Source organism: Stegostoma tigrinum, chromosome 3, assembly GCF_030684315.1.
Source record: "Stegostoma tigrinum isolate sSteTig4 chromosome 3, sSteTig4.hap1, whole genome shotgun sequence".
In the NCBI taxonomy this organism is placed as follows: Eukaryota; Metazoa; Chordata; class Chondrichthyes; order Orectolobiformes; family Stegostomatidae; genus Stegostoma; species Stegostoma tigrinum.
This window is the reverse complement of record NC_081356.1, coordinates 48,882,407-48,895,413: the sequence shown is the minus strand read 5'-3', so window position 1 is coordinate 48,895,413 and position 13,007 is coordinate 48,882,407. Positions and strand designations below refer to the sequence as shown.

The 13,007-nt window shown below is 42.7% G+C and overlaps 1 protein-coding gene across 1 annotated transcript in view; it reads left to right on the top strand.

Annotated features, from left to right (window-relative positions):
* frem1a (Fras1 related extracellular matrix 1a) overlaps window positions 1–13,007 on the top strand; it is a 395,391-nt gene that overhangs the window by 284,709 nt on the left and 97,675 nt on the right. The window contains exons 20-21 of the mRNA XM_059645008.1: window positions 727–871; window positions 11,111–11,252. Coding sequence (XP_059500991.1) covers window positions 727–871; window positions 11,111–11,252 — 287 coding nt within the window. The remainder of the gene's footprint in view (window positions 1–726; window positions 872–11,110; window positions 11,253–13,007) is intronic.

The window sequence follows — 13,007 nt, the reverse complement described above, 5'->3', positions numbered from 1 at the left end:
TTGGGACAAAATATGTATTCTGATGTTGCATTTGTCAGCAGCAAGACAGATAGATAATCTTGTTAGAGAATGAACCATCACCCATGAGTTAGTTTCCAATCCTACAGATATAATCAGAGGCTCTGGAGCTTGGGTAGGACCACCTGAGAGTGTTGGGCATTGCCATATCATTTCATAGACCATAACGGTAATGACCAATACCGAAGGACTGCACTGAAAACTCAAGGAACTAGTAGAAACATCAAAATGAGGGACAGGCTATGCTTAACAACCAAATGTAGCCATGTTTAGTCTTCCGTTCACTTGATCACATTTGGGGAGCCGGGGACCTCCAACTCTGTTAACCCCAACAATCCCCTTGCCTGTATCTGAGAGGTTATTTCTATAATCATTTGACTGTCTCCACACATTGTAGGGCACTACAGTGGAAAGTGTTCCAATCTGCATAACAAAATTATTTAACAAGTCCATAGGTACCCTCATTGACTTCCCACCTCCAAGATGTGGATAGCTGAGTTTGTTATCAACCAACCCTACAAAGATGCTTGACAGTAGGAATCTAGACTGACACAACTTCCCCCTATTTCCTGACCTCTGAAAGCAGGAGCAAGTGGAAAATTCATAGCATTTACTACAATCGTAGACTGGGAAAAGCCAATAATGCAACCTGTTCTTGATCTATTTGGAGAAATGTGATTATCAGCTTTCTTTCTGCTTCTCTTGCAGGGATGAAGTTAGTGTATATGCATGATGACTCTGAAACTAGGGTGGATAGTTTCACTATCCAGCTGTCAGATGGCAAACATACAGTCTACAAAATCATTGAAGTCACAATTCTTCCAGTGAATGATGAAAAACCATTATTGAGCAGGTATGTTCCCTTCACAGATGAACTCACTGCAATTTGGGCCCTAAGTTATTCTCCACAAAGTCGTTGCACAATATGTTTCAATGAAATTAGAGGACAGAATTCAGACTGTATTCTTTCTATTGAAGTTTGTTTTTATTTTGAGTTGTTCATCTCCTCCTGGAGAATAGATACTTCCTTGCTCCTTGCTTCTTGCTCTTTGAGAATTAATCAGTTGCACTAGATGATTTCAATAGTTAGTGTTGTGGGTTTTAAGTACTACGCTGTCTCAGTCTATTCAGCATGGGAACAGTAGTGTGATAATGAATAGCAAGCTAATTGCTGTTGTTGGAGTCATAGAGACCTACAGCACAGAAAAAGCCCTTTTGGCTGATTGCATCCAAGCCAGTCAAAAACAACTGCCTAGCTATTGAAATCCCATTTTCCAGCTCTTGGTCCACTGCCTTGCATGCCTTGGCATCACAAGTGCACATCTAAACACTTCTTAAACATTGTGAGGCTTTCTGCCTCTACCACCCCTACTACACGTTCTACATTCCCACTACCCTCTAGCTGTAAAAGATTTTCCTCACATTTACTCTGAGCCTTCTGTCCCTGACCTGAAATCCATGCCCCCAGTCATTGATCCCTCCTTAAAGGGGAAAGGTTTCTTCCTGTCTACCCTATTTGTGCCTCTCATAATTTTATATATGTCAGTTACAAGTACTCAGTCTCTTTCTAAAAGTTTCTACTGAACTTTGCTTGAGCCCAGTAACCATCATTGAGGCCTGAGAAATAAGTAAAATTGATAAAATAACTTTAATGTCAAAAAAATTATTCTTGTTTAATTGCAAACCCTTTATGATTATATTACATATAAGACTGTCCTGGTACCATATACATTTTGGCATGTCGTTCTGCCACTCTGAAATTCACTCTATTTCTTAAAGTGAATTCAACTCACAGTCCACTCACCCCACTCCCCTGACCCAACAGACATGTGAGAGCATGGAATGCGTTGCCAGCAGCAGTTGTGGAAGCAAGGTCATTGGGGTCATTTAAGAGACTGCTGGACATGCATATGGTCACAGAAATTTGAGGGTGCATCCATGAGGATCAATGGTCGGCACAACATTGTGGGCTGAAGGGCCTGTTCTGTGCTGTACTGTTCTATGTTCTATGTTCTATACCTCCTTTAGATCTCTTCTATTGCCGTGATCATATGAGAATTATTCAGCATGTAAGAACAGTAAAAAAGGAAAAGTAGAATACTTTTTGAAAGGCAGAAAGCTTTAATATTCAGAGGAGGAAGGCAGAGAGTTAACATATGGTTACAACAAACAATTGCGAAGGCAAATAGCACATTGGCCTTTATTACAAGGAATTGGAGTACACAAACAAAGTCTTGATAAAATTGTAGAGGGCTTTAACAACACCACATCTGGAGGACTGTGTGTAATTTGATCTTTGTATTTAGGGAAGGATATACTTGATTGGAGGTGGGACATCAGAGATTCAGGAAGTAGGCCCCTAGGTTGGTTCGAATATTCTATGATGACAGGCTGTAAAATTTAATTTCTGTTCTTTGGATTTCAAATATTACAAGGTGATTACAATGAGACATACAAAAGGTTTTTGACACATGCAATACTGAGAGACACTGTCATGATAAAGGGTTGTCATTTGGGCTTGAAATTAGAAGATACTTCTTCATGACAATATTGTTATTTATCATTCAGGAGATGTGGGCATCACTGGCTGGACCACAGTTATTGCCTGTCCCAAAATATCGTGGAACAAGGCAGTGGTGAAACACCTTCTTGAAAAGCCGCAGTTCTTAAAGAGTAGGAACACCCACAATGCCATCAGGGATGGAGGCCTAGGTTTTTGACCCAGCTGAAGGAACGGCGGTAATAAGGAAATAGCAGGGACACTGGCAATAATTTTAAATTCCTTCTGGCCACAGGGGAGTTACCGGAGGACTTGAGGTCAAGAAGACAGCATGGGATAAATAAGGAAACTACAGGTCAGTCAGTCTAATATCATTGGTGAGGAAACTATTGGAAGCAATTCTGAGAAACAGAATTTATCTGCACTTGAAGATGCAGGGATCAATCAGGAGTAATCAGCATGGTTTGGTTAAGAGGAGTTCATGTCTAACAAACTTGATTGAATTTTTCAAAGTGATAGCCATATGTGTTGATGAGGGCGATGCATTCAATGTAGTCTACATGGACTTCACAGCTTTTCACAAGGTCCTCATGAGAGGTTGATGAGCCCATGGGTTGCAAAGAACATTGGCAAATTGGATACAGGATTGGTTGAGTGGCAGATAGCAGAGGATGATATGGGTGTTTTTGTGACTTGAAGCCTGCATCCTTCAGGGATCAGTGTTGGGGCCTTTGATGTTTGTGATATACATAAATAATTGAGACTTGAATGTATGAGGGTTATCAATAAGTTAACAGATGAAACAAAAATAGGTGGGGTGGCAAATAATGAGGAGAATAGCCTTTGAATGCAGGATAATATAAAGGGTCCAGTGAGATGGGCTGAACAGTAGCAAATAAAATTCAGTCTGGATAAATTTGAAATAACAAGGTTTCTGGGCCTAGGCCTGAAACATCAGCCTTCCTGCTCCTCTGATGCTGCTTAGTTCATCCTACAAGTTTACATCCAAATCATTCACCAACCTGACTTAGATATACAAAAGAAGAAAGTTTCTTCCTGCCGTCCCTGTCATTGCCTCTCATAACTTTATACATTTCAATCATGTTCCTCTTCATTCTCCTCAGCTCCAAGGAAAACAACCCTAGTCTATCCAATCTCTCTTCAACTCTCCAAATCAGGTAACATCTTATATAATTCCAGTATCACTTGGTCTTAGACCCTATGCTTCAGCTAGTGTTCATCCAGCTCTACACGTTGTTTTCTCAGATTCTCCAGCATCTGCAGTTCCTACTATCTCTGGATAAGTTTGAAGACAGGATAAACAAGGCAAGAGAATACATGATGCACAATAGGATCGTGGGAAGCACTAAGGATCGGAAGGAATTCGGTGTGCATGTCCATCAGTCCCTAAGGTCGATAAAGTGATTCAGAGGGTTTACCCTTTACTAGCTGAAGCATAGAGTTTAAGACCAAGTGATACTGGAATTATATAAGCTGTTACCTGATTTGGAGAGTTGAAGAGAGATTGGATAGACTAGGGTTGTTTTCCTTGGAGCTGAGGAGAATGAAGAGGAACATGATCGAAATGTATAAAGTTATGAGAGGCAATGACAGGGACGGCGGGAAGAAACTTTCTTCTTTTGTATATCTAAGTCAGGTTGGTGAATGATTTGGATGTAAACTTGTAAGAGGTGTTTCCATGTATCTGCTGCCTATGTCCTTCTATATGGTAGGTGTCATGTGTTTGGGAGGTGTTGACTAAGGAGCCTTGGTGAATTTCTGCTGTGCGACTTGTAGACTACGATTGAGCATCAGTGGTTCAGGGAATGGATATTTGAGAATGTAGTACCAATCATCAGCAAATTCACCCTTTTCTGACCTTATGATGGAGGGAAGGTCATTGATGAAGCAGCTGTAGATGGTTGGGATAGGATACTACCCTGAAGAATTTCTGCAGTATTGTCCTGGAACTGAGACGGCTGACTCTAACAACCACAACAATCTTCCTTTGTGTGAGTTAAGACTCCAACCAGCAGTGAATTATCTCCTGGACATTTAGCACTGTCTGTTGATTATTGCTTCTGTTATTTGGAATGTAACTATTTCTTGTAACTTCATTTCATTGACACCTCATTTTAAAGTATGCCTGGTTCTGCTCCTTACATACCTTCATGCAGACTTCTTTGAACAAGGGTTGATCCTCCAGCTTTAAATTAATGGGAGACATGCTGGGTATTTGAGGTTGCAGATTATCGTTGAACACAGTCCTAAAGCTGCTGATGGCATATTATGCATCATGGATGCTCAGTCTTGAGTTGCTAAATTTGTTTAAACTCTGTGCCATTCAGTTCTGGGCACCTTACTTCTGGTAAAATGTTAAGGCCCTGAAGAGAGTGCAAAGGAGATTTACAAAACTGACACCAAGAATGAAGGATCTTAGATACAAAGAAAGATTCAAGAAATTGGGCTTCCTTTCCACTGAACAGAGATTAAGATTAATTATTAACAATTTTGACAGGGTGAAGAAGGATTTCTTGATTTCATTAGCAGCTAAGTCAGTAACTAGGAGTAATAATTTCAAGGCAATCAGCAAGAGCATTAGTTACTACGATTTGGACTGCGCTGCCTACGAGAGTGATGGAGGAGGATTCCACAGGAGATTTCAAAAGAAAAATGAATATATATTTGAAAGTAATGAATTTAGAGGGCTACAGAGAATTGGGCTAGCTGGGTAGCTCTTTCAGGAGCTGATACAGAAACGATGGGACAAATAGTCATCTCCTGCTCTGTAAAATTTTATGATTCTACAACACAATGGAAGAAATTCTCAATATGAAACAGGACTTTTTCTCTGCAAGGACTGTGTAGTGATGATGCCTACTGATACTGTCATGGAGAATTTCATCTGCAAAGGAACAGATTGCTAATGATGAGGTTGAGCACGTTTCATGATCTTGCTTGTTTCCTCACTCCCTACTGCGGTCTGGCAGCAATGTCCTCTTGTCCTCAGTTAGAAGTGGTAAAATCAGACTACTCTTGAGAGGCATTGAAATCCCCCACCAAAGTCCATTTTGTGCCTGTATCGCTCTAAGTGCTTCCTGTACTTAATGTTGAATGTGGAGGAGTACTGATTCATCTGCCGAGCAGAGTAATAAGTAGTGGGCCATGTTTGGCCTGATGCCTTGAGATATCATGGAGTGTGCATTCAACTTATTAGACTTGCCAAGTAAATCTTACCAAGCCAGGATGTACCTAGGTATAGTGATGTTGATGCTTGGGAAATTGTCTGTAAAGTACAATTTTGTGCATTTTGGAATGTATTTCAAGGAATAGAAATCTTTGGCACTTCATAACCCAAACAATTGCAGATGCTCATTCGTGTTATACATTTAAGACTGGGAAAGACAGAATTTTGGCTCTTGAAGAAGTACTGGATATGAGAGAGGATGGAGAAATGCAGTTGAGCTGAGGGCAGTATCAGTTATGAATGATGTAGCAATCTTGAGGGATGACTTTTTGTTTGCTTTGATATTATGTGGGATTGAAAAAGCTGCTGTTCGAGCCAAATGTTAGTGTTTGAGTGTGGGAATTGAGATGGTGCATCTTCAGCATATTAAATCTATGTTTTTTTTATTTATTTGTGTAAAATGCTGCTGGATGCAGATGATCAAGTTCTAGAGGGAATGCAAACATTTTGAGCTGAATTATCTTATAGTAACACCCTCCCCCAATCTAAAGATTCTGAGTGTAAAGGCTCAGGTAATCAATAGCCCTCAACATTCTGGATATCTTTGCACTAAATATGGTCAACCTTCACTAACTCACTTAGTAATTGTAAGCACTCATGATAATATGGGTTGTTTGAGTGCGTATTGGTCACAGCTCCCTGCCCACATCAGAATCAATCCCCTTTTGAAACTTCTTTCGACCCTGTACGCATATCGGCTGTAAGTCAAGTAATACCTGGTTCTGCGTAAAGCTGCTAGATGTACTATGGGCCTTAGTTCAAACCCATTTTTGCATACACGCAGGCAGTTGTTTTGAGGTATTTTTGAATTATTACCTTGAGCGTCCTTACCAGTCTCCAGACATTGAGCAGAGAAGACATGTTTATGGTCTTAACAGCCACATAGTGGGCCACCATTTCTCATGTAGCATTGTAGAAGCTGAAATCAATTTGCAGATTGCTGATTTTAGCATAATCCTGTCTTGACTTGCTCCCGTTCTGGCTCTTGTTCACAAATGCACAATATAGTTGCTCAGTCAAGAAACATAGAAACATAGAAAGTTAGGAGTAGGAGTAGGCAGTTCAGCCCTTTGAACATGTTCCACCATTCAGTATGATCATGACTGATCCTCTATCTCAATGCCATAGTCTCGCTTGGTCCCTGTGGCCTCTGATCCCTTTAATATCTAAAAGATTATTTATCGTTTTTTCTGAACGTATTCAGTTACTTGGCCTCCACAGCCTCTGTGGCATAGAATTCCACAGGTTCATCACCCATTTGAGTGAAGCGTTTGATGATCCAATGGGTTTTTTTCTGTGCCATATGACTTTCTGACTCTGTGAAGAATTGTAAGAGTTTCACAGTACAGAAGGGGCCATTGACCTATTGTGCCTGTACTGGCTCCTAAAGTAACTACCCAGCTGCATCTATTCTCCAGCACTATCTCCATAGCCTTCTAAATTCATCATTCTTTTTGAAACCTCTGATGAAATCCACCGCCATCACTCTCTCATGTGGTCCATTCTAAATCCTAACAATTCCTCGCTCACCTGCTGATAATTTTGACTTTATGAACCCTAGTTAATGTCATGCCAACTAGTGGAGACTATTAGAAACAGAATATCCTTCTTCTCTCTGTTAAAATTGTTCATAATTTTGAACACCTCTATAATGTCAACTCTTCATCTCGGCTCCAAGGAAATTTGCTTTGCTTCCTCACGCTCCACGGGAGTTGTACCAGAAGATTGGAGGAAGGTAAATGCTGTTCCTCTTTTCAGGAAAGGGAATAGGGAAATCCCTGGAAATTACAAACCAGTCAGTTTTACATCTGTGGTCAGCAAGGTTTTGGAAAGAATTCTGAGCGATAGGATTTATGACTATTTGGAAAAGCATAGCATGATTAAAGGGAGTCAGCATGGCTTTCTGAGGGGCAGGTCATGCCTTACAAATCTTATTGAGTTCTTTGAGGAAGCCACGAGACACGTTGACGAGGGTTGAGCAGTGGATGTGGTGTACATGGACTTCAGCAAGGCATTTGATAATGTTCCCCACGGCAGGCTCATTCATAAAGTCGGGAGGTATGGGATACAGGGTGATTTGGCTGTCTGGATTCAGAATTGGTTGGCTGACAGGAGGCAGCGAGTGGTTGTAGATGATAAGTATTCTGCCTGGAAGTCAGTGCTGAGTGGTGTCCCGCAGGGCTCTGTTCTTGGGCCTCTGCTCTTTGTAGTTTTTATAAATGACTTGGATGAGGAGGTTGAGGGATGGGTTAGTATGTTTGCTGATGACACAAAGGTTGGAGGTGCTGTTGATAGTATCGAGGGCTATTGCAGGCTTCAGTGAGACATTGACAGAATGCAGAGCTGGGTTGAGAAATGGCAGATGGAGTTCAACCTGGATAAATGCGAAGTGATGCATTTTGGAAGGTCGAACTTGAATGCGGAATATAGGATTAAAGGCAGGATTCTCGGCAGTGTGGAGGAACAGCGGGATCTTGGTGTTCAAGTGCATAGCTCCCTCAAAGTTGCCACCCAGGTGGATAAGGTTGTTAAGAAAACATATGGTGTTTTGGCTTTCATTAACAGGGGGATTGAGTTTAAGAGCTGCAAGGTTATGCTGCAGCTCTACAAAACCATGGTGAGACCACACTTGGAATATTGTGTCCAGTTCTGGTTGCCCTATTATAGGAAAGTTGTGGAGGCTTTGGAGAGGGTGCAAAAGAGGTTTACCAGGATGCTGCCTGGTCTGGAGGGCTTGTCTTACGAGGAGAGGTTGACTGAGCTCAGACTTTTCTCTCTGGAGAGAAGGAGGAAGAGAGGTGACCTGATTGAGGTGTACAAAGTAATGAGGGGCATGGATAGAGTCGATAGCCAGAGACTTTTCCCCAGGGCAGGATTGACTACCACGAGGGGTCATAGTTTTAAAGTGTTAGGAGGAAGGTATAGAGGAGGCATCAGAGGGAGGTTCTTCACCCAGAGAGTTGTGAGCGCATGGAATAGTTTACCAGTGGTAGTTGTGGAAGCGGAGTCATTAGTGACATTTAAGCGACTGCTGGACATGCACATGTTCAGCACTGAATTGAGGGGAGTGTACGTTAGGTTATTTAATTTTGGATTAGGATTATTCCACGGCACAACACTGTGAGCCGAAGGGTCTGTACTGTGCTGTCCTTTTCTATGTTCTATGTTCTATGTTCTGCCCAGTCAAAGTTAGGGAAGGTGGAAATGGAGGCTGGTTTCAGATACTCATGGGAGTATCTGCTGTATGGAGGGAGGCAGAGATTGTCCAAAAACATATCATTGGACCACAGCAACCTGAGATGCCCCAGGAGAGCCAAAGTGCTGAAACCCATGAGGAAGGGATGGGTGGGCGATTCTCTTATCAGAAGACATTGGGAAGGGGCTAGTCTATCATGTAGGAGCAGAACTCACTGGTTAGTGTCAATCCCTTGGCTTAATGTTGGACATTGAATATTTGTTCCAGGTTCTATTCACATAAATCTCTGAGCCAATAACATATGCTCCATTGTGATTCTGATGTCTCGTTCAGCATCTGTGGTGTCCCTACTGAAGAACCCCTGAGATCTGCAGTTGACCAGGGTGCAGCATGCCTGCGGCCATCTGTCCAGAGGAAACTTTGCTACCTGTCCTACCATTATTTGCATGCTTGCTTGCCTCTATCTGTAGTTCAATGTAATGTCTCCTTCTCTCTCTCCTCTGACTTCCGGATGCCGACTACACTGCCCTTCCTGTGCAAATTGCTGGGTTTCTGAGGGTGTGGCACTCATTTCCATCTGCAACTTTCCTGATATACAAAAATGCTTCAATTGAATCAAATTGAATCATATATTGTCACATGTATTTGATATGAAAAAGAAGTGAAAAGCATCTACTGTCACCAAGCATAGGCACTATTCTCATTAATTTAAAATAAAATGTTTTAAAAAGTTAATATAAAAGAGAGTCCGACATTTCCTTCTCACTAGCTACAGTCCCACTCTGAGCTTCATCATCCGAAGCCATGTCACGGCTAGAGTCCCACTCCAGTTTTCACCAGCCCATGCCATTCAGTTGCCAGAATCCCCACTCCAGGCTTCACCAGCCCGCACTATGCCACTGCCAGAGTCCCCACTCCAGGCTTCACCAGCCATGCCATTGCTGCCACCAGAGTCTCTGCTCCACACTTCTCCACTGACTCTGTAGCCACGCTGCCTCTGAATACTCTGCTGTCTTAATATCAAAGAGATGTCTTTGTAAGGTAAGTTTGAATGAAAACAAAATAGAACTGAGAAAAAAAAGGGGAAAAAAAAACAGAGGACAAGCCTGGGCACATAAGCACAGGAATTGCTTACTTAACCATCGCCACCTTCCAAGTATGAACACCTTAACAGCTGTGCCTATTTCCCTGATGCCGTTGTGAATCCAGAAGAGTTATGACATCCTGAACTGGTACAGTTCTTAATTCAGAGTCTTCCTTGACCTGTAGTGGAACTACAAAGTGGTAAACCTTTTTTGCTTAAATAGTAACTTAGTTTTGAAAACTGTTCTGATCTCAGTTGCATGGCTCTTCCTTCCATCTGTATGGTCCGACATGACAGACAGCTGCTGAAAGCTTAAAAATACTTAGTGAAGTGGATTCTTGATGAGCTCACAACAAGGTAAACCAGGAGTAGACTGTTTTAGAAACAGGCTCACTTCTTTCTTGGGAAAATGGGAGAGTGTGGAGACCTGAGCTGGAGTTGAGGCTGTACCACTTGGTGGGCGTTTTCTTCTCAGCTCTAGTTCCATTCTGCTCAATCAGGAACAGGAAAATTCGTTCCCTTGGTCCTGAGTAAGAATATAAAATATGCGGAAATCCCTTGTTTGTGATTCTGCAACTGTTATTTGATGTTGACTGCATGTCTGTTGCCTGTTCTCTGTGCAGTACATTATAGCCAAGACTGTGGGTAGGTCACAAGGATGGAGAAATGAACTTGAAGCACCAGGCTGGAGATGTTGTAAACCAATGAATGACACTGCTCTCTTGAAAAAAATCAGTCGATCTCATTTCTTCATTTTTTCATATCTCTGAGGAATAGAACATATCAGTCACTCAAATGGGAACTTTGTAACCAAATTAAATCCTAGGCATTCATACAAGGTGTGGTTTCTGCAATGGGTCAAAGGTAAATAGTCCACAATTCACGTGGGACTCCTGGCAGCACTGTATCACTTCAATAAATGATAAATACAATAAGATGTTACAAATGAACAGCACAGTCCTTTGGAGGGTGATGTAATGAGATCTTTAAACATGTGCTGACAATCTTCTCCAAGTCATTTTGTTGGGGTTTGTTCACCAGCTTGAATTAATTCACCTTTTGCAGAAACAGTGAGTTGCAGGTGGAGATTGGGCGCAGCAGAATCATCTCCAGTGCAGTGCTGGAAGCTGAGGATAAGGATACTTCACGACAGCATGTTTATTTCGTGATGGACAGTGTCCCTAAACAGGGAGTGCTCCAGATCAAGGTAAGTGGCAAGCGTAACACAGTAATTCTGCCATTTTGCCATTGTCATGCTGAGATGTAATTGATTCAAATTCCATCAGATTTTAAAATGGCTGAATCTGTGTGAAAATCTCAGATGGTCATTTTCAGAATTAATACCAATTTAAATATTCAATGCACAGTATCAGTCCTAATAGATTTCATTTCTATGTGGTAGTGTTCCACGTAGGAGTAATGTGAGGTCATCTTTTTGAAATGAGAAACATAAATGCAAATATTTCCTTCAGAGTGAATTACAAGAGCTGCATAATCTGCTTCCAAAAGTGCTCAACAATAAGTCACTGTACTCCAGAAATAGTAGGAACTGCCGATGCTGGAGAATCTGAGATAACGTGTTATAGAGCTGGATCAACACAGCAGGCCAAGTATCATCAGAGGCTCAGGAAAGCTGACGTTTCGGGTCGAGATCCTTCTTCAGAAATGGGAGAGGGGAAGGGGATTCTGAAATAAATGGGGAGGGGGGAGAGAGGGGGAGGTGGACAGAAGATGGATGAAGAAGAAGATAGGTGGAAGAGGACATAGACAGGTCAAAGAGGCAGGGTTGGAGCCAGTGAAGGTGAATGTAGGTAGGGAGCTAGGGAGGGGATAGGTTGGTCCAGGGAAGATGGACAGGTCAAGGAGGTGGGATGAAGTTTGTGGGTAGGAAATGGGTGTGGGGCTTGAGGTGGGAGGAATGGTTAGGGAGATGGGGAGTAGCTAGGCTGGTTTTGTGATGCGATAGGGGGAGGGGAGATTTTGAAGCATGTGAAGTCCACTCAGATACCCTTGAGCTGCAGGCTTCCCAAGCGAAACATGAAATGCTGTTTCTGCAGGTTTTGGGTGGCGTCATTTGGCAATGCAAGAGGCCCAGGATGGACATGTCATCCAAGGAATGGGAGGGGGAGTTGAAATGGTTTGCGACAGGGAGGTGTAGTTGTTTGTTGCGAACTGACCGTAGGTGTTCCGCAAAGCGGTCCCCAAGACTCCACTTGGTTTCCCTGATGTAGAGGAGGCCACAACAGGAACAGCGGATACAGTATGCCACATTAGCAGATGTGCAGGTGAACATCTGTTTGATGTGGAAGGTCTTCTTAGGGCCCTGGGATGGGGGTGAGGGGTGTGGTGTAGGGACAGATATAGCACTTGCTTCAGGCGGTGGGGTTGGAGGGGAGTGTGGAGCAGACAAGGGAGTCATGGAGAGAGTCATCCCTCTGGAAAGCAGATAAGGGTGGGGAGGGAAAAATGTCTTTGGTAGTGGGGTCAGATTGTAGATAGCGGAAATGTCGGAGGATGATGCATAGGATCCGGAGGTTGATGGGGTGGTACATGAGGACAAGGGGAATTCTGTTTTGGGTATTATTGCGGGGAGGGGGTGTGAGAGATGAGTTGTGGGAAATGTGGGAGACGCTGTTGAGAGCATTTTCGATCACTATGGAGGGAAAGTTGCGGTCCTTGAAAAAAGACAACATCTGGAATGTTGGAGTGGAATGCCTCATCTGGGGAGCAGATGGAGCAGAGCCGAAGGAATTGGGAAAAGGGGATGGCCTTTTTACTGGAAAGTCGATGAGAGAAGGAATATCCTATGTAGCAGTAGGAGTCGGTAGGCTTAAAATGGATATTGGTTTCCAGGTGGATGCCAGAGATGGAGACAGAGAGGTCCAGGAAGGAGGGCGAGGTATCAGAGATGGTCCAGGTGAACTTAAGGTTGGGGTGGAAGGTGTTAGTGAAGTGGGTGAAC